At 37.4% G+C, this 20,900-nt stretch overlaps 1 protein-coding gene across 1 annotated transcript in view; it reads left to right on the top strand.

Moving 5' to 3' along the window:
• STEAP4 (STEAP4 metalloreductase) overlaps nucleotides 1-18,942 on the top strand; it is a 28,334-nt gene extending 9,392 nt beyond the window's left edge. The window contains exons 2-5 of the mRNA XM_014866607.3: nucleotides 6,783-7,240; nucleotides 7,893-8,420; nucleotides 9,689-9,853; nucleotides 11,229-18,942. Coding sequence (XP_014722093.1) covers nucleotides 6,785-7,240; nucleotides 7,893-8,420; nucleotides 9,689-9,853; nucleotides 11,229-11,492 — 1,413 coding nt within the window. The 5' untranslated portion in view covers nucleotides 6,783-6,784 and the 3' untranslated portion in view covers nucleotides 11,493-18,942. The remainder of the gene's footprint in view (nucleotides 1-6,782; nucleotides 7,241-7,892; nucleotides 8,421-9,688; nucleotides 9,854-11,228) is intronic.
• The last annotated feature ends 1,958 nt before the right edge of the window (nucleotides 18,943-20,900 follow it).

The following is a 20,900-nucleotide window of genomic DNA, read 5'->3' as shown; positions in this document are numbered from 1 at the left end:
TAAAAACAAAAATCCAGTAAATTTAATTTCATCAAAATTAAAACTTTTGCTTTGTGAATGACCTGTTGGGATGATGGAAAATCAAGCTACAGACTGGGAGAAAATATTTGAAAACCACATATCTGACAAAAGGGCTCATATCTATAATATATAAAGAATTATAAAAACGCAATAGTTAAAAAACAAACAATCCAATTAGAAAATAGGAGAAGACATAAGGAGATTTTTCACCAAACAGGACATACAGATGGCAAATAAGCAAATGAAGAAGTCCATACGGTGGACTACTTGACAGTGAAAAGGAAGGAACTATTGATACATGCGGCAACGGGGATGGATCCCAAGGGCATTATGCTCAGTAGAAAACAGCCAATATCAAAAGGTTATATTTCGTGTGATTTCATTTGTATAACATTCTCAAAATGACAAAATTATAGAGTTAGAGAACAGATTAGTGGTTTCCAGGGGTCAGGGCAGGCAGAGACAGGGGTAACTATGACTATAAAGGGGTCATGCTGGACTAGTTCTGTATCCTGATTGCAGTAGTAGATACACAAACCTACACATGGGATAAAATGACATAGAAATATACATGCCCATTGTACCAATGTTAGTTTCCTAGTTTTGATATTGCACTATAGCTATGTAAAATGTAACCATTGGAGAAAATGGTGAGGGATGCACAGATCTCTTGTACTATCTTTGCAACTTCCTGTGAGTCTATAATTATTTCAAATAAAAAGATTTTTTTTGTTAATAGCATAATAGCATATGCTTTGTTAAGTATAAGCATTTAAAATATGCAATTTTTGTAATCCTATTTGGACATTTCCATGTTTTCAGTATGGTAGAATCCTCTAAAGCTGGCAGTGGCCTGGCCTCTCTAATCTCTGTCCTCTGGGAGATGAGAGAAGTAAAATGCTCAAGGAAGTCTAACCCTAATATCCACATGGGATGCCTAGTTGGGAACATCCCAGAAGAATGCTGCCTTAGGTTCCCAAGGCCTGGAGTGGGATCTGCAGACAGAGGGAGATGATGGGCAAGTCTCTACATGACCCACACCCGGTCCCCCTTTTATGCCTCGCACACACACAAGCTTCTCAGTGGCCTTCGAGGTCATCTTTGCCACCTTTGTATCCGCCTCATTGGTTGCCAATCTCTGATCTATATAAACACCCTGTGGATCACTTTACCTGTCTTGGCCCTCTTAAGGAGCCTCTCTGGGAGATGCTTCCATAGGAGGCAAAACTGGTCCTGGAGATTTTCCAAACCCGGAAATATTCTTGCTGTGTTTCCTGTTACATAACTGAGGTTTGTAAAGAGCTGAAGGAAGGAGAGGAGACCACTATGTTATAACTATTTTAACCCGTCTTTCCCTTAATAACTCTGCTTCCTGTTTACCACCTTTCGTATTTTCTTTATTCCTCCCATCCTACATCTAAGAGTAAAATAGGACTAGGAAACTTTTCTTTAAGCCTTTCAACAAGAAACCTTACTGCCTCCATAAATCCGTGTCTACACACGGGAGCTATTTTGAGTTACAAATAGTCTGAAATGGGTGTAACTCCTTCTTTACATACTTACTATAAATGAACCCTCAACTTGATCTACCTATGGTTTACAGTACACATATATCTTCATTTTTATGAACTCCTATTATTAGGATATTTTTCCAAAAGTTCAGAATTAAATTCTTCCAAGGAATTACTCCTTTTTACATGTTATTTCATCATACCAGTTATGGTAACCTTAGGTCTGATCATTTTTATTTCTCCATTAAAATAATAATAATAATAATAATATTGTATTATCCTGGGTCAATTTGCAAGCAGAGCCTGTTGAAAGGCTTGTCTGCAGATAGCTTATTAGGGAAGCGATTCCAAGGAGCAGGAGTGAGGGGCATGGGGCATAAACCGGGGAATGCGGGAAAGACAGGACAGGCACACATTAGGTTGGCCACTGTAGCAGATGAGTGGTGCTCTGTTCCACTGGGGCTTTCTGAGGAACCTTATGAAACATGTCAGGACTGTGTGCCAGAAGATGAAAGGGGAAGCACTTATCCAGGGGGTCCTGTCCTCCATCGGTCTATGGTGGCCCCATGGGTTGTACATGTCTGAGTGCTAAGCAGGTACAGGATCAGAGAAGCCCCAGGGCAAGAATCAAGACATACAAGATGTGGGGCTCCAAGTGAGCCTCTGTTAGGTAGGGGAAGCTGAGCAGAGCTCAGTTACTGCCCAAGGACTGGAAATACAACCAGGAGGATTTGAAGTGGAGCTCAAGATGTGGCCAACAGAATTATCAACTTGTAACTCTATAACTTGATAAGGAGTAACTAACTGCCCAATGGAATAACTATATTTCTTTCTATTGTCAACCAGTGATATCTCCTCAATGTTTTTGCATCTTCAATTCCCCCAGGATGTCTCTGAAGGTTTAGGAGTGAAAATAAATTTTAATGGTTGGGGTAACAGCCCAAGTGTGTTACATTAGATTGCCAAGCTACACTTTAAGAGAGAAATATTAAAATAAAATGTGAAAGAATTACAAATAAGAGAAAGTCACACTTGAGCTGTTTTTATGCCTGTGTTTTGATAAATTCATATGCCCTAAGGCCATTTCATATAAGGTTTTATTTATAAGAAATAAGTGAGGAAAGCAGAAGCTTCTTAAGAATTATTGAATGCTATTTCAGATAAATTTTATGTATTTCCAATAATCACAGTTATTGAAGCATAACTGACCCTTAATTTATAGAATACATATAAAGGTTACATTAGTTAATTAACAGATTATTCAATAATCTATTAATAATAGCCAATTTATTGAGTACTTATGTCTCAAGAACTGTCTTAAGATACATTAATTCATCTGATCCTCACAATGTCTCTAAAGTAGCGACTATCAACCTCTCATCTTAAAGATGATGAAACTGAGACACAAAAAGTTTGAGTAACTTACCCAAGGTTACACTGCTAGTAAGAGATGGAACAAAAACTAGTACCGTGTAGTCAATATCTTTGTTTAAAAAAAAAAGTTTATGGCAGGTTAGAATAACTGAATGTAGTGGCCAAATAGTCAAAATAAAGTCTGGAATCACTCTTTCTTTGCAATGATTAAGATCACCCAAGTGAAAATATGTCAATAAAGACATCATCCATCTCATACAGGACACCGGCAACTTTATCAAATCTGTATTTTGCTTGCAAATGTCCATCCAAATATAGGAAAGAGAAAAATAATATATTGGGATAAAAGAATGGAGAAGAAGTGAGGGGATAGTCAGGCAGACTGACATTCTTTCAACACACTCACAAATGAGTTCTACGAAGTAGAATAATCAAGGTATCATTCAGCAGTTTGAAAGTTTGAGTTATAACAACTAGTTGTTAACTGATTAGCAACTAACCAATATAATATAAATTGCTAAATTAGTTTGCATTTGTAGATGCTACTAAGAATTTTTCAAAGACACAACTGTGTTTCCATAGGATGGGCCCTGCCCATCTCCAGGTGCTTTCCTATATATGGTCATGCCCTTCCCCGACACCATTTAGGATATTAGTCACCGGCTAGTATATAAAAGGATCCAGTTGCTGTGCTTAATTCAATGATTCAGAGAGTTTCTGTTGAAGTACAGGAAAGTCTTGTATTTCTTGTCCCTATCTGCCATGACTTCTGACTACCCACAAAACCATGAATGGTCTGCTTGTAATACAGGTACACACCTTTGGATAAGCTCAGGTAAGAATACAAGTGTTTTCCATAGGCTAATATGGAGTGGGCAAAATTTCTGAAATCCCTTTAAAAAGGTGCAAACTTCATATGCTTTACAATCTACATGAAATCCATTATGCAAGAATTGAATAGTGATTAGATCTAGTTTGAAAATCCACATCAAATTCACTGAGTTTTACTTTAAACTCATTTGGACAAAAGAAGTAATGTCTTTAAAACATCCTCCACCTCGACTTCTCTCCTTTTCCCATACTCTTTTCCAGTGGCTTGTCTTGAATCATTCAGCTTCCTCTTATTATGTATCTCACACTGTGCCTGGCACACAGTAAACCGCCACTTCCAACTCCTACATTCCACCCTTCTCATATCATTTGACAAATATGTATCAAGAAGTGCCTAGTCTATCATAATCAGTGCTCTTCTTAGCACTGAGGGTATGTCACTGAACAACAGAGACCAAAAAAAGGATTAACCGAAAGCTTAAACTAAATACCGGGAAGAGAAGAAGTTTTGAGAAAAAAAATCAGTACTGAAAGAAGAAATAATATTCTTTTTTTAAAGATTTTATTTTTTTCCTTTTTCTCCCCAAAGCCCCCTGGTACCTAGTTGTATATTCTTCGTTGTGGGTCCTTCTAGTTGTGGCATGTGGGACGCTGCTTCAGTGTGGTTTGATGAGCGGTGCCATGTCAGCGCCCAGGATTCGAACCAAGGAAACACTGGGCCGCCTGCAGCGGAGCGCGTGAACTTAACCACTCGGCCATGGGGCCAGCCCCAGAAATAATATTCTTCAAAATATAGATAGCAACCTAGATTATTTTATGAGATCATAGAAACTTTGAGAACTTTTATTTGGTTTTGTTTTTAACTTATATTTCACAAACTTTTAAAAAGTAACACAGTCACATGTTTATAATAGTGACTCAGTTTAGTTTTAACTGGCATTTCTTTTATTCTAGGTAAGATTAAAGGTCTTTTACTATGTTGAAAAGTCTTTCATATTTCCTTAGGATGAAGTGTCAGCTCATATTTTTGCCCACTTTTCTAATGGGAATTTTTTTTTCTTATTGATGTGTATGAGTTAAAAAAAATTTTTTCCAGCTTGTTGATTCTCTTCTGACTTTGCCTACAGTGGTTTTTGCTTTGCAGCTATTATTTATTTTTATGCAATCACATTTATCCTTTTATTCTTTAATGGGTTCGGGGATTTGTGACATAGGAAAAGGGCACTGCCCCTCTAAGGCTATAAAAGAATTCTCCATGGCTTCTTCTAGTTCTATTATAGTTCCATTTTTAAAATATATATATATATTTAAATCTTTAATATATTTTAAATTTTACCTTTAGGTGAAGTACAAGGTATAAATTCAACTGTTTCTTCTAATTGGCTATTTAGTTGTTCCAATATTAGCTACTGAATAATCCATCTTTTCCTCTTTGACTTGAGATGCCATCTTTATCACAGGTGTTTAGGTCCATTTGTGTATTTTTTAACTCTACTCCACTGAATGTTTTTATTCCTGTGACATTGCTATATCATTTCATCATTTTAGCTTTATAATATTTTAATATTTAATAGAACCAGCCCCATATTCATTACTCTACTTTTCAGAATTTATATATTAAATTAGGGAAAACTGACATCTTTGTGGAGCTGAGCCTTCCCATCCGGGAACATGCTGCACGTGTCCATTTACATAAATGTTCTTCTCAGAGTCTTAGGGGAATTTTAAAATTTTTCTTCATAGAGATCCTGTACATATCTTATCTTGTTAAGTTTATTCCTAAATATTTTTTATTTTTGTTGCAGCTATAAATAGGGCCCTTTCTTCTATTAAATCTTCAAACTGTTTTTTTTAATATATGAAGAATATTGATATTAATTGGTTTCCCAGACAAGATGTTGAATTATTTTTATATGTATGGTACTTTTTCAGTTGACTCTCTTGAGTTTTCCAAGACTACAATTTGATTATCTGCAACACCTTTTGAATTTCTATTCCTCTGTATTTCTTTCTCTGATAGTTGTGTTAGCTAGAATTTCCAAACAATAATAACTAAAGCGGTCATAGCAGATATATTTTTCTGGTTTATGACATTATTGGGAATGTTTCTAGTAATTCTCTTTTAAGCATGATACTAGATTTTAGGTTGACAGAGATACTTAGCATGCTAAGGAACGACCTATTTATTCCTTTTTTACTATGAATCAAGAATAAATGGGGCCTTGCCCAGTGGTGCAGCAGTTGAGTTCACATGGTCCACTTTGGCGGCCTGGGGTTCACCAGTTCGGATCCTGGGTGCAGACCTATGCACTGCTTGGCAAGCCATGCTGTGGCAGGCATCCCACATACAAAGTAGAAGACGATGGGCACAGATGTTAGCTCAGGGCCAATCTTCCTCAAAAAAAAAAAAAGAAGAAGAAGAAGAAGTGTCGAATTTTAACATTTGTCCAGTTAGCATGCATCAATATAACCATATTTTTCTCCTTAAATCTTCTAATATGGTAACTTATATTAATAGACTTTCTAATATTAAATTTACAAAATTTTTACATTCCTAGAATAATCCCCATTTGATCAGTGTGCACTTTCTGTTTACAAGCTGCTGGATTCTGTTTGCTAATGTTTAATTTGGGATTTTTGTGTCACTAAACATAAGTGAATTGGTCTATAATTTCCTTATTAGACCATTCTTTGTCATATTTTGCTCTGAGAACTTTTGGAACTGTAAGTTTTCAATAAATGCAATATCATTGCAATACAAGACCATAGTTTAAAACATCTACCAGTAAGCGTCTTGGTTTTTTACTGCATCTCCTTATCAACAGAAGAAGTTTTTCACCAATGATTTTGTTAAATAAGAAACACATGAGAATATATATGACAATTTTTACTCCTTCTAAATTTTGTGGGGAATACACTTGAGATAATTCATTAGAAGATTAGAACAACATCAGTCAATCAGTGTTTCCTGGATATAATTCTTATTAATTTTTCGATGCCTGGAGCATTCATATTTTGTTGGGTATCTGTGTTATTATCTTTCAGTTATGGAGAAAACGTCTGCAGATTCACTTCCTCTTACTGTGAATTCTTCAGAAAAGCAAGAGACTGTATGTATTTTTGGAACTGGAGATTTTGGAAGATCACTGGGACTTAAAATGCTCCAGTGTGGTTATTCTATTGTTTTTGGAAGTCGAAACCCCCGGATGTCCAGTCTGCTGCCCAACGGTGCAGAGGTCTTGAGCTATTCAGAAGCAGCCCAGAAATCTGACATCATAATCTTAGCAGTCCATAGGGAGCACTATGATTTTCTCACAGAACTAACTGAGCTTCTCAATGGGAAAATATTGGTCGACATCAGCAACAACCTCAAAATCAATCAATATCCAGAATCTAATGCAGAGTACCTTGCTCAGTTGGTGCCAGGAGCTCACGTAGTAAAAGCATTTAACACCATCTCAGCCTGGGCTCTCCAGTCAGGAGCGCTGGATGCAAGTCGGCAGGTAAGATTAAACAATGAATTTACACTCAGTCTTTAAAAAGTGAGTGTTTTAATGTGCACTTACCTTAAAGATTCCAAAATATAATTCCAAAATAAAATACCCACTAAACATTTTGTTTTGTTAATATGTGCCATGAATAATATTCTCAAGTTTGACCGAGTAGTCAATTGTTGTGATTTATTTCCCACTGTCTGCACCCTCAGCTTTTACCTTGATGGAACCCAATGGTGTCAGTCTCTGGAAGCCTCTGGTCAGTACTAGAAAATAACATAGGTAAATTGTTGATGGATATCCTTTCCACTCCCATTACCTTGTATGAAATTGGTTCCATTTATTCACTGAGATTAGAAGTAATCCCTTAGTGACATGGCACCCACGAATACAGAAGAAAGATCAAACTATTCACGCTGCAGAGAACCAAGTTTTAGCATATCAATGTGATGTGCCTAAAATCACTCCCAACTTAAAACCCTGGTACTTAACTATCCAGCACACGTGCAAGTTTAAAACATCATCTCGTTAAATATGTTGACTCTACATCCTTGTTTGAAAAGCAGTTCACTACTACATGTCATTGTTCTGCACGGTGCTTATATAGTCTTTCAAAATAATTATTAAAGAATAAATACAAAATTAATTATTTTTAATCTAGGTGTTTGTCTGCGGAAATGACAGCAAAGCTAAGCAAAGAGTGATGGATATTGTTCGTACTCTTGGACTTACTCCATTGGATCAAGGATCTCTCATAGCCGCCAAAGAAATTGAAAACTACCCCCTGCAACTATTTCCAATGTGGAAGTTCCCCTTCTATTTGTCTGCTATTCTGTGTGTCTTCTTCTTTTTCTACTGTGTTATAAGAGAAGTAATCTACCCTTATGTTTACGAAAAGAAGGATAGCACATTTCGCATGGCTATTTCCATTCCAAATCGTGTCTTTCCAATAGCAGCACTTACACTGCTTGCCTTGGTTTACCTCCCTGGTGTGATTGCTGCCGTTCTGCAGCTGTACCGAGGTACAAAATACCGCCGATTCCCAGACTGGCTTGACCACTGGATGCTTTGCAGAAAGCAGCTTGGCTTGATAGCACTGGGATTTGCCTTCCTTCATGTCATCTACACACTTGTGATTCCTATTCGTTACTATGTACGATGGACATTGAGAAATATGACCATTACCCAGGTAAATCTTTACGCATTTATATTCTCCTATTCCTTAAATCAAAGAGGAATCTTGCTACATCATAGTCCATTTCACAATTATAGAAAAAAATCACTCTTCTAAGCATCTTTATTTTTTAAAGTAACTAGAATTAAACACCTCATGTCTCTCTCGTTTTTAAAAAATGAATACAGTTGAGATCTCATACAACTATTAAGAATGAAAATTAGATTCCCAGGTTCACTTGGGTCCAGATCTATATTTGCAGGACTCATTGGGATACTGACAAACTGACAGATTTGGGGGCTCAGGAAAACTAAAGATATCTACTTGAATTCCTTTAGGGGGCAGTCAATAAATGTAAACCGATGTGTTTTCAAGCTTCTATTTTTATGCATGTTACTTCCTTTTGGAAGTCAAAACCAACCATCTTATAAGTAGCAGGGCTGTTCAAACATGTGTCACAGAAATGTAAACAAATTCACAAAAGGAAGCTTATAACCCCATTAATGTTTGACTTGTGGGAAGTTGTCCTCAATAACTGGAAAGCTAAACAATTCTGAGCAAATGTCAAATACTATTTTCTGCATAGTCAAAAAGTTCAGAAACAATCAGCTTGGGCAGTCTTAAAGCAGTCCCAGAGAAAGTACTGTACATCAGTTCTAGTTTGGAAATAATTGGTTTTGATCAATCTTACTGCTGTCTCAAAGTTTATTAGTCAATAACTCATTGATGGCGCTTCTGAGGATTTCTCTACATTATTTCCGTAACAAATACATGAGAGGTTCTTGGCTAAGAGTCACATTACAGGGGGGGTGATTTTTCTCAATCTGTGGTGTGACAGACTTGATGCTATATTACAACATAGTAAACATGAAAGAACCCAAACTTTGTGTGTGTTAATGTGTGTGTATATAAAGCAGAAAAACAGAATCCTGATGTAATCATTTGAGAACATCAAGTTTTGCTTGGGGAACAATAAGCCATAAGGTAAAGAAGGTTTAAGTAAATGTTTACCTTGTTTTAAGATTTATAGAGTCAATTAAAACTCCCCACACAACTCCTGGAGTCAACTATTATAATAAAGTCCCAGCAGAACTAATTACATTTTCTACAAAAAAAATTCTAACTATAGTTTTCTCTATAATTATTTTCAAATGATTGTTAACAAATGTCATACAATTTGCCTTGAGCAAATAAACCATGCAGAGGTATTTTTCAGTCCCTTTCAAAGTTTGGGCAGTCTGTAAAAAATGTAATTTTTAAAAATTGCTTCTAATTTTTCTTAGGCAACAGCCAAGAAAGAAAATCCATTTAGTACCACTACTGCCTGGCTTAATGATTCATATATATCTTTGGGAATCCTGGGATTTTTCCTGTTTGTACTCTTGGGAATCACTTCCTTACCATCAGTTAGCAATGCGGTCAACTGGAGAGAGTTCCGATTTGTCCAGGTAAGGACTTCAAGATTTAATCTACTTTATATTGCAAAATGAGGCTGGCTTTACAAATATTTTCATTTTTCTCTCATACCATGCATAAATTTCATTTTGCTTTATCACTTCCCTAGCAATCTCATAAAAATAGCAACTGAAACAAGTTCAAATTAGAAAATGCTAAACTCTAGTACCAAAAAGCAGATTCCATAATGGTTTGCCTTCCTGGCAGGGCATCCTTTGCCAAGATTCCTGAACTCCCAGAGCCACAGTGAAGAGATAGAGTAAAAAGCATTAACCATTAAACTTTGTGTTTGGAGATATCCTAGGTGGAAGGTAAAGAGAAACCCAAAGATAAAATTTCTACTTCTGAAAATCAACCTTAGAATATGGACATATTGATATGGAAAGGTACATGTTGAAATAAAGTTTAAAACCTTCAAAGTAAGATACACTAGACTGTCATCATACCAGACTCATTGCTGGTCTGTCAGGGGGAAAAATCAGTTTTTTCCACACACCAACCATCAGACACCTCATTAAAGCGGTTCGTAACTATTCTTATAGACCAGTGCTCCTCAAAGTGTGCTGCCTGGACTAGCAGTGTCAGCATCCCCTAAAATCTTGTTAGATACACAAATCCCCAGGCCCCAACCAGACCTAATGAATGAGAAACTCTGGAGGTGTGGCTCAGCAATTTATTTTAACAAGCTCCCCAGATGATTCTGATGCATGTTCATTGTGAACCAGTATAAAAGGATAGACCATTCATAACTGAAACTAGATTTGAATTTTATAGATCTATTTGAATTTCAAGTCTTGCAGTTTCTTCCAGGGACCAAATGCAGTCAATATTTTCTCATGTTAATACTTTTTTCAAGGCATTAAGGCAAAAATAGACATTGAGCTTTAGTATTTAGGCCAAAACAAACAAAAGTAAAGTTTGCTAATTGCTCTTTATTGCAATAGAAATTAGCTACCATCTGCTTTTAGTCAGTAATATATAGTAACATGGTGCTCCTTGAGGACATACTATATCTCATTCATCTCTGGCCTTCAGAAAAGGTGATCAAGGAAAGAGTTTTACCATTGGGGAAGAAGGCAAGATATATTATTTATTCTAATTCAAAAGAGTTTAGTCCTGGGAAACTTTCCCATCCGGCCAGGTTCAGATGAAACCACTATGCCATTTGTAAGTACAATCTTTTTTTAAAATGAAATATTAATCATCCTGAAGGAAGGTTAATGCTTTCTTCAGGACGTAGTAGAGTGTTCTAAATATTACGGGTTTCAAAGGTTTGTGGTTGTTGACAAATATCCTTCATTGGTTTAGAGTGTTTCTCTTTAAAATGTAAATAATGTTAACGTACATATTTTTGTTTCTTGCTTATAGTCCAAATTGGGCTATTTGACCCTGATCTTGTGCACAGCCCACACCCTGGTGTATGGTGGAAAGAGATTCCTCAGTCCTTCGATTCTCAAATGGTATCTTCCTTCAGCCTACGTGATAGCGCTCATCATTCCTTGCACTGTGTTGGTGATCAAGTTTATCCTCATCCTGCCATGCATAGACAGGACTCTTACACGGATCCGCCAGGGCTGGGAAAGGAACTCAAAATTCTCGAAATTGGCATTGAATGTAAAAACACATATTTAGGGCAAAGTTCAATTCACCCAGACTTCTGAACCATAGTATAGACTGTATGTTTGGAGAAGAATAATGGGTATAGTTGAGAAAGCTTTTTCTTCCACCATGGGGTGAAGTTTGTGAACAAAGAAGGATACGCTGCCTGACTTTGAGAAAGTGATAGATGAAAAGAGAACGCCATTTTATCTCCAGTTAGTGATGAATCAGGGCAGGTCCCTGTTTTTCCTCTTCCTGGAGGCAGAGGGCCTGAGATCACAGTTAGCTTTGTGGTTTCACCCTAGGAAGCTTCTCTGTTGTGGGCAACATGCATGATTTAATGTCTTGCAACATCCAGGGGAAGTACTTGCAACTTCCCTTTCTAGTTCAAGGCCTGAGTGGAGTGAAAGAGAAAACAGTAATATGGTGGCCACTGATAAAGGCTTTATTAGGTATGCCTGAAGAAGAGGACCAAATAAAGTAAAAGGAATGAGATTTTTTAAAATTGAATTTTGGAAGTGAAGGTGATCATAAATATTTCCATAGTGAATTCTGTGGTCAAATGTGCTCTTTGATTTCATTTTACCAATATGTATGTGTACTGTAGGGAACTATTTTATAACACAAAAATATCACAATTGATTGTAGGTAACCACAGGTTAGAATATATGCAAATCTATGCAGTTGTCATAAGATCCTTCCTCTACAAGGAAAAGGTAGGAAAGATGGAGTTAAAATTGAGGGATATCCACTTGGATTTTCTCAGTGTACAATAAGCAAGGAAGGATTGATAAAATCATTTGCACAAAAAGTTCAAATAAACCAGAATTTTAGACAGTAAGCTAAATAAATTTTGTAAAGTTGCACTATATTAGGTTTCATATTATTTAGGTATTGTAGTATGCTTTGTAAATAATATATTCCAAATATTGTCCAACATTAATCACTATGAAATGAATTTCTAGTATAAAAAAGTAGCTTCCAAAATTTATCATAGTTTATTATAATGTTCAGTAGTGAAATTAAATGAATAATGAAAGTGTTAGTTTGACAGATGCACAGATGAGAAAAAAGTATAGAAATGAAAGTCAGGGCAGAGACGTGTGAGCAGTAGTTGTAATCTGAGACTTTGTTCTTTCTCAAATCCTTGCTAGAAGGCAGAATAAAACGGTTCTCTCTGTTTTCTGTGCTGACAGTGCCATCTCCAAGATGACCTTCTGCAGGATTAGCTTTCCTGGCTCATGCATGGAGCTGAAGGAGCCTTATGCACGATCTTCCCACATACCAAAATAACCAAAAGCTTTGGGTTTGACATTTTTCTGCCTGCTCTACAAAGGCCATTTATTTCCTCTTTTTTTATTCTTATTATCATATATTCTACATGACATTACACAAAATGATTAAAATAGACTAAAACATTACCCACAACTCAGGATACTTTTCTATAAAACTTTTTGAAAATAGTTCTGTCTATACTGTATATTCAATTTTATATCCTTCCTTTTTCACTTACTATATCAGTGGCTTTGTTCTCTTACTTACACGGTATACATATTTAACTAGTGGCCGCATAATATTACATCAAATGGGCATTTATTTAACCACCGCCCTAATTAAACATGTATGTTATATCCATTTTTATAAAAGCAAATAACATTTCAGAGAATATCTTAGCACTTATAACTTTTTTCCATATTTTAAATTATTTCCTCAGAATACTTGCCAAGAATTGGGATTACAAAATTAAAGAACTTCTAATAGCATTTGATATATATTGCCAAATTATTTCTTAAGTGACCTTGTCAATATCATCAGCATTGGACAAGAATATTGGTTTCCTCACACCCTTTAGATTTTTTAAATTTCAATTTGCGTTCACTGAGAACATACACAGAACATGCTCCATTAATTCATCCTTGGTTCACCCAATCAAGACAGAAGCTGGAAGACTGTGAGCAGAGCTGTGGTGTGTGGTGCTGGCCTGAGAGCATCAGTGGGAAGGACAGGGAAAATGTCCCTGCTCATCCACTCTATTTTATGCAAAACAGCCAAGAGTTCTAGGGTTGGAGCCTGTTCTTTGGCTACAGGTTGGTTGATTGAAGATTAAGTACTACCAGGCTGATCAAGCAAAGCCTATGGGGTTAACCATGCTCCCTTTTGGTAAAAGAGTAATATGTTTTTACTGGCTCATAGTTCATCACTAAAAATAGAAAATGACACACCTAGGTAAAAAAGCTTCCCTAGAGTAAAAAGGACTCTACTTTTATAACCTAGTAAAAATGCTCTTCCGGAGTACTTAATAAAAGCCATCCATGAAGCTAAAGAGCGCCCCTGGTGGTTTTGGCATAACAGTGCATTGCCAGGTCCGACCCTTTGCCTCAACCCTAAGGGCTCCAGGCCCCACCTTTCCTTCTTTCATCCCTCCCAATATCCCTCCCTCCCCAAACCATCAAACCAGTTTGACCATCCTAACATAGCTGATGCCTCCACTCTACTTCAGGTGGAAAGAATACGTTTGCAACGGATGGAAATAGTATATTGGGTAAACTGTATTCCTTTTAACAAGTCCAAACTGTTCTACCTAAAAAAGTTAGACTAAACTTCTTCACTGCTGGTATATTTCCTATATTCTAGGAAAAGTTTTATTAAGCTCATAGATCTTTTATTTTTGTATGTTTTCCCCAAGTTAGGGGATGACTGCCTTTGTAAATGTGTACTCATTAAACATTATTTAAAAAATATTTTCTCATTTTGTTTAATTCTGGTTTTGACTCATCAGCATTCCAAAGAAAGTGAGTGAAAGGTTTTGAATCACAGTACTTCCAGCATCTGGAACTAAAAAAACCTGTCTTCAGGGATAAGACAAAGGAGAGGCCATACATAGGTTTAAAAGCACATTAATGGCACATTAAAAGCACATATAGGGAGCCGGTCCAGTGGCGTAATGGTTAAGTTCATGTGCTCCACTTCAGTAGCCTGGGATCCGTGGGTTCAGATCCCAGGCATGGACCTACACACTGCTCATCAAGCCATGCTGTGGTGGCATCCCACATACAAAACTAAAGGAAGATTGGCACAGATGTTAGCTCAGGGCCAATCTTCCTCACACACACACACAAAAAGCAGATATAAGCACAACTTCATGCAATATATGCTTGAGCTCAGTGGGGTGGTGCATTCCGAGACTCTGCATGTCTCAGTTCTACCCTTAGAGAGAGGAGAGCATCAGCTGGCCAAACAGGGGTAGGAGTATCCTATCCCACACTGGACTTTTGTGAAAAGTACCCCAAAAAGGCTTGCTTTCCTCCAGGTGGCTGCTATCCGGACAGGGCTAACGACTTGATGAGTAGACTGACTTCAAGTTGGACTTCAGCCTGTGGGACCAGACATTAAACACCCTGCATAACTGGAGAGCTACAGCTCTGATAGGTGTTATCATTCTTTCAAAAGCAAAATAAAAATTGATAAATAGAGGGTTGTCAGCCTGGACTAAGCTGGAAGCAAATTGAAAAGCCCCTACTCAAAGCTACTTTAATTAGAAATTGCATTAAAGAGCTCTTCATGCGTTTATTGTTCAGGGATCAAAAGGGAACCATGATAATGATGAAAGTATACAATAAATTTTACCTCTGGGAGCTCAAAAGATTCTCGACCTCCCCCCCGAGTCAAGGTGGAATGGCAGTCAAGGTGCTGCACACAGAGCTTGCAATTTTCATTCTTCATCACCACAACCATCATTCACACCACCACCTGTCTAATTCACACACACCACAGATAACCTCATATGATCCTACTCCAATTGTCTACAGGGAGTTAAGTTTACAATGTAGAATAATCTTCCACTCTTCCAAAGATTTGTTCAGTAGAATTTAGGAAAAGAGAATAAGATACTCTTCTGTGCCTTAGCTTTCCTGAAGCTCAAGGCAAAACCCTGAAGATAAGAGAATGGAAGAAAAGGATCCAAAGGAAGGAGGAGAAGGGTCAAGGGTGAAGGAGAAAGGAACGGGGTTAGAGAAGGGGGAGATGGGTGCACAGGACAGCGCTCCGTGCCCTAGCTCACCCAGGACAAAAGCACCCAGTTCTACATCTTGCCTGCTATGAGGGAATCTTGGACGGCTTTTAATGATATTTATTGTATAATACTATGATAGGAACAAAGCCTGTGCTAACCACTTGATGGGCATTATCTTATTTAATCCTCATAACAATTCTCTAAAGTACTCTTATTATCCCCATCTCTTCAGAAGAAGAAACAGCTTTAAAATCATTGAGTGCCTTGCCTAGGAAGAGGCAGAGCTGAGATGTGAATCAAGGCAGTCTGACTCCAGGGCCATTCCCTTTTAACATCGCAACATAATGGTGGACAATTATGCTGTCCTCCAAAATGTCCCTTTGAATACATACATTAGGCTGGATGGCCTGAACCACTGGAAACTCTTTTTTTGAAACATTTTTTTAAAAAGGAAGCTCATTAGCACTTTAAATATTCCAGTTGCGCATCCTTAACACTCCACATTTGCTTACTGTTGGTTTTAGCACACCTTCTAATGTTGTGGTGATGTGCAATGTATGGTTTCAACATTGAGTTCAACTCTGTCGTAACTGCCATTCTAATATTCCCACTCCAGTCTGGTCACAAGCTTTCCTTAGCAACAAAGGGAGCTTTGTTCTGTGGAGGTAGGCAAAACCCCATGACTGGAGGGCTCAAAGGAGAAGCCAAGGAGAGTACAGCTCTTCTCCAGGAGCTGAAAGGCAAATGTTTTCCTTTCTCTCTGGTTTTACTTTAGTACCTTGGGTACTGAGTGAACTTATTGTTCCTGAGATTGATGATTCAGACAGGAAATCTCATAAGACTTTTCATTTAGCATTTTAATACTAGTTGAGAAACCTTAGTGTTTGAAAAAAAAAGAAAGATTCAGTCCCATTACCTATAGTTGCCAGATTCTCAGTTTTGTAAATATGAAAGGCTATTGGGATGGAACTCACGGTATATCAGAAACTATCAGAACAGGATCAACCAGGATTACACTTTCCCTTATGATTTTTAGAAAGTCAACAGGTTTTTAAGGAACACAACCAGTATATTATTTTCATCTTTACTAATCCTCTCTTTCACAGAAAGAGAAGAAAAAGCATGACAGAATTACTGTTCACATTTCACTAAGGCAGAGTAAGAGAAGCTGTTAAAATGGAAGAGATGTGCCACCAAACTCAGGATTATTTACAGTCTCAACAGCCAGCAAGCTACACAGGCTGAACTCTTCTCATCATGAGAGGGTTAACTGCCACCAAAAAGAAATCTCTTCAACTTTTAGGCAATCTGGGCAATTAGAAAAATCTTTCTTATATCTAACCAAAGTTTTCCCAGTTGTACTTCCATCCATTGGTCTCAAGCCATCATTTAAGATTGTGCCTCTCCAACCATGGGAGGTAGAGGCCAGTTTGTTTGTTTTCGTTTTTTTTTAATTCATCACTGACCATTGTATGTATGTGCGTGTCTGTGTGTGTGTGTGTGTGTATAAAACACAAAGTCACTAAACCTAAATTTTGTGGCAACATCACATTGCTATAAAAGTTTCTAAACATTGAGCTCAATTTCTGAATTTATCAGACTGGTAACAAACAGTTCACAAACCAGCGCCATCTGCTGACCATACTTTGAGCAGCACTCAAAGATAGGCCTAACAGCCAGGCTTGGCTTGGGTTCCTCCAGAAGCCTACCCTGAAGCAAGGATTCTAATGCAAATAGTTTATTCAGGAAATGAAATCATTAAGTACTGGGAATGGAGTAGGAACATATAGTGAGCAGGGAAGGAATAAAGTGTGGGTTTTCAAGCCAGTTACTGCTGTGGGCTCAACTCCACTGGGAAGCTCTAGGAGACAGTGTCAAATATACCTGAGAGTTATCCCATATAGGGGAAAGGAAGATGGGGGGCTTTATGCAACAAATCCCTGTTTGTAATTGAAAGAGACAAGTTTCTAGGGCATTAACTTTCTGGCTCCTCTGACTTTTCCTATACGTTTGCCACATACGCCATGGTGGCCAGGAAAAAAAGTCTGCAGCAAAGTGTTACAGGTGTTCACACAGCAGCTTTCGGCCTGGAGAGGGGAATGCCAAGAGGATGAGAGTGTGGCACAAACAACTGCTACACAATCCAGTAGAAAATTGTGCAAAGGGTGTGAACACAGAGTTCACAGGAGGAAAAAGTCTCTTCAACAGATGAAAAGATCTTCTGCTTCATTCATAAAGAGATGCATGAAAACCGAAACTGCACTGAGATGCCATTTCTCATCTAACAGATGGGCAGAAATCCAAAGTGTGAGCACACAGCCAGTGGAGGAGGCGGTGGAAACATGCATTCTTAGATATTGCTCTTGGATGTGCAGACTGGCGCCACCCCTATGGAGGGCAATTAGGCACTATCTTCCAAAATTAAAAATGCATAGTTAAGTTTTGACCCAGGACCCCCACTCCTGAGGATTTATCCTATAGATATGCCTGCAAGCAATTGAGATGAAAAATAGGGATTGCTATTCATTTTTCTTGTTTTTTGTGAATGATAACATTGTGAAAACAGAATATGGGCAAGAACTCAAGGATTCATCTTTGAGACTGGTTAAGTAAACTATGATGCTCTCACAGAATGGAATTCTATGCAGCTGTTTACAACAAATGAACTACCCTCTTTATACATAGATCTCCAAAATATATAAAGTAAAAACACTCAAGATGCAAAATAACACGTATACTTTGATTCCTTTTGTATATGTGTATTTCCTTGTAATTGCCTAAAGAAACACTGGAAGGATTCAAAAGAATAATAAAAAAAATCATACCTAAACAGGATGGGGAACAGTGGAATGGAAACAGGAGAAGAAGCACTGTATATCTTTTATATGAGTTTGATTCTTTAATTATACGAATAGTTTACCTAATTTTAAAAATAAATTTAATTTAAAAAGTAATTGTTTACATACCCCTGCTAAGTCTTCTCTTGTTTAGGCTAAACCTCTCCAGCTCTTTCAGTCTTTCCTCTTATACAATAATTTCCAAACCTTTCATCACCTTGTTCCCTCTTCTTTGGATCCCCTACAAACATTTCAACATTCCTTTTAAAGTGTTCTCTGAACCAAAAAGATGAGGTATAGCCAGGTTAGAGTACAATATGGTCGTTGCTTCCCTTGTTCTGGATGATGTGTCTCTATTAATATTGTTAAGCTTTTATTATTTTTTTGATAGTCACATAATAGCAGGATCACATCACATAATACACCTAAGTTCTTTTCACATAAAATGTTAAGTCCAGTTTCTCCACAACGTGCCCCACTCACCCCATCCCTGCCCTCTTCCAGCACCAATACCGACTACCCAACACTGGCATTTTTAAACTTAAATGTAAAGCAAAAACAAATAAACACTCTGCAGTATCTTTGCAAGAATTCTGTAAATCTAAAACTGTTCTAAAATAAAAGGCTTACATTTTAAAAACAAACAACTCATACTATCCTTATTGAAGTTTATCTTTTACAAAGTAACCTATCCTTCCAGCCTGCAAGATTGTTTTAAATATTAATTGCATTTTCCAATATATGTGCTGTCCACACATTTCCTAAATATAGTTTCCATGTCTTTATTTTAGTTTTTGATAACAAATATAGAAACATTTTATCCATAACCTCCAACTTCAACCACAATATTTCATGGACTAGATGAGCCCTGGAGATTATTTAATCTAATAAACTCATTTCACAGAAACTGAAGCCCTAGGGGGTGAAGTAATTTCTGCACGGTCACACAGCTACATCGTAACTAAGGGGAATTAGACCACAGATGACCTGAATCCCAGGCTAAGGGTCTTTCTGGTCCTTTTGGAAGCAAGTGATTCAGTTGAAAACAAATTGGTTGTAGATCAAAATCAAAGGGTCAAAAGGACAGACTGATCTGAAACAGGTATATCCATTAGCAGCTTTGGATGTTTCATTCAGTAATAAAGTGGTAAAGTACTTTACCATTAAAAAAATGACGAATAAGAGTAAAGGAACAGCCTTATCTAACGGTGTGTTTAGGTTGTGTATGATTATTAGGATGATAAATGATAGTTTTACCTCCTTTAGCATTCTCTAATTAAATTGTATTTAAATTCTTGGTAGACATTTTAGGAATATCCAACAACAAAAACTTGTCCATTATTTAATCCCTGTTGGAATTTTTCTCCCATATGAAGAAGACTTTATCAAACTGCTTTAATTTAAAAGAAATTTACAGTAAAAATCGCTTTACTGGCTAAATATGTCAAGTGGGCAGCAGTGGCAGCCATGGAAATGACTTACTCACATGTCCCTTCAGGAGAACCTGCTGCAAGGGAGCATAGCTGATTGACAGCCTCCAGCTGCCACTCTTTGGAAAGTACTACCTCATTCACAGGATCCAATTGCCCCTGGGCTGCTCACAGACAATGACTGTCCATGACAGAGGCACCAGAACCAAGCCATTACCGCCTCATGGAAGATTCCTCTAAAGGGCAGCTTTTGCTTGGTTATTTCCCATTGACCCAGCCAAGAGTTTTTCACAACTGCACTGCCATCTGAATCTCTTCCTACCCAATCTTGCCCTCACTTTTGTTTCTCACAGGAGTAAGACCTGCATTGCAGTATGAAGGCTCCCTCCCCCTATATACTTCAAGGCATTTCCTCCAATACATCTCTTATCCTGTCTTGGTGTCGGCTTCTTGGAGGACCTAACTGACAAAGCATCATTGGCAGAAAAGTTGCAAAATAAATTCTTTTGTTATAATATATCTTAATGATCATAATATTTTCTGTCTTTCATTTCAACCAAATATACCCTTCAAAAATTAGTTTTACTAACTACTGTATATTAGAATAAGCTAGACATAAAAGAGTGAAAATGTACATCCCAGAGTGTGTTAACGAAAGTGCTAACTAGGGTTAGGATCTACTGTCCCAAGCTCCAATCCTCTACCCATACAAAGGAAGATAATATGTGTTTCTAAAGGTCTAAAGGTATAAAATACCCTTAAAAAATATATACACAAAGAAAAAAACGTGTTTCTATTTCACTGAAAATTATGAAGCTGACAGTCTCAGAGAGGGGCTAACTGTGATGAGGGGATTTGTGAAGGTAAGAGGCTTGGGCAACAAAAGTTGAAAATGATCAAATCTGAGAGAAAGGGATGGATTTAACCTCTCCTCCACCTGGAGACTGAGGCAAACAGAGGAATGAGCATTGTGGAATGAAGCATCCCAAATGCTGTGAGATGCCTTATTAAGTTTTAGTAAGACACAGAGGTTTTAGTAAGAATCTTCAGTCAATGTGGTAAAATGTTCTAAGAAACATCTCTCAGGCCACCTGAAGCAAAGTGCCTAAATTGAACCAACTCTTAACAGTAGTATCCTGCAGCCAGAAGAGCCAGAATAAGT

Source organism: Equus asinus, chromosome 1, assembly GCF_041296235.1.
Source record: "Equus asinus isolate D_3611 breed Donkey chromosome 1, EquAss-T2T_v2, whole genome shotgun sequence".
Taxonomy (NCBI): Eukaryota; Metazoa; Chordata; class Mammalia; order Perissodactyla; family Equidae; genus Equus; species Equus asinus.
Note: the sequence above shows the minus strand (reverse complement) of the source record. Positions and strands in the feature narration are given on the sequence as shown.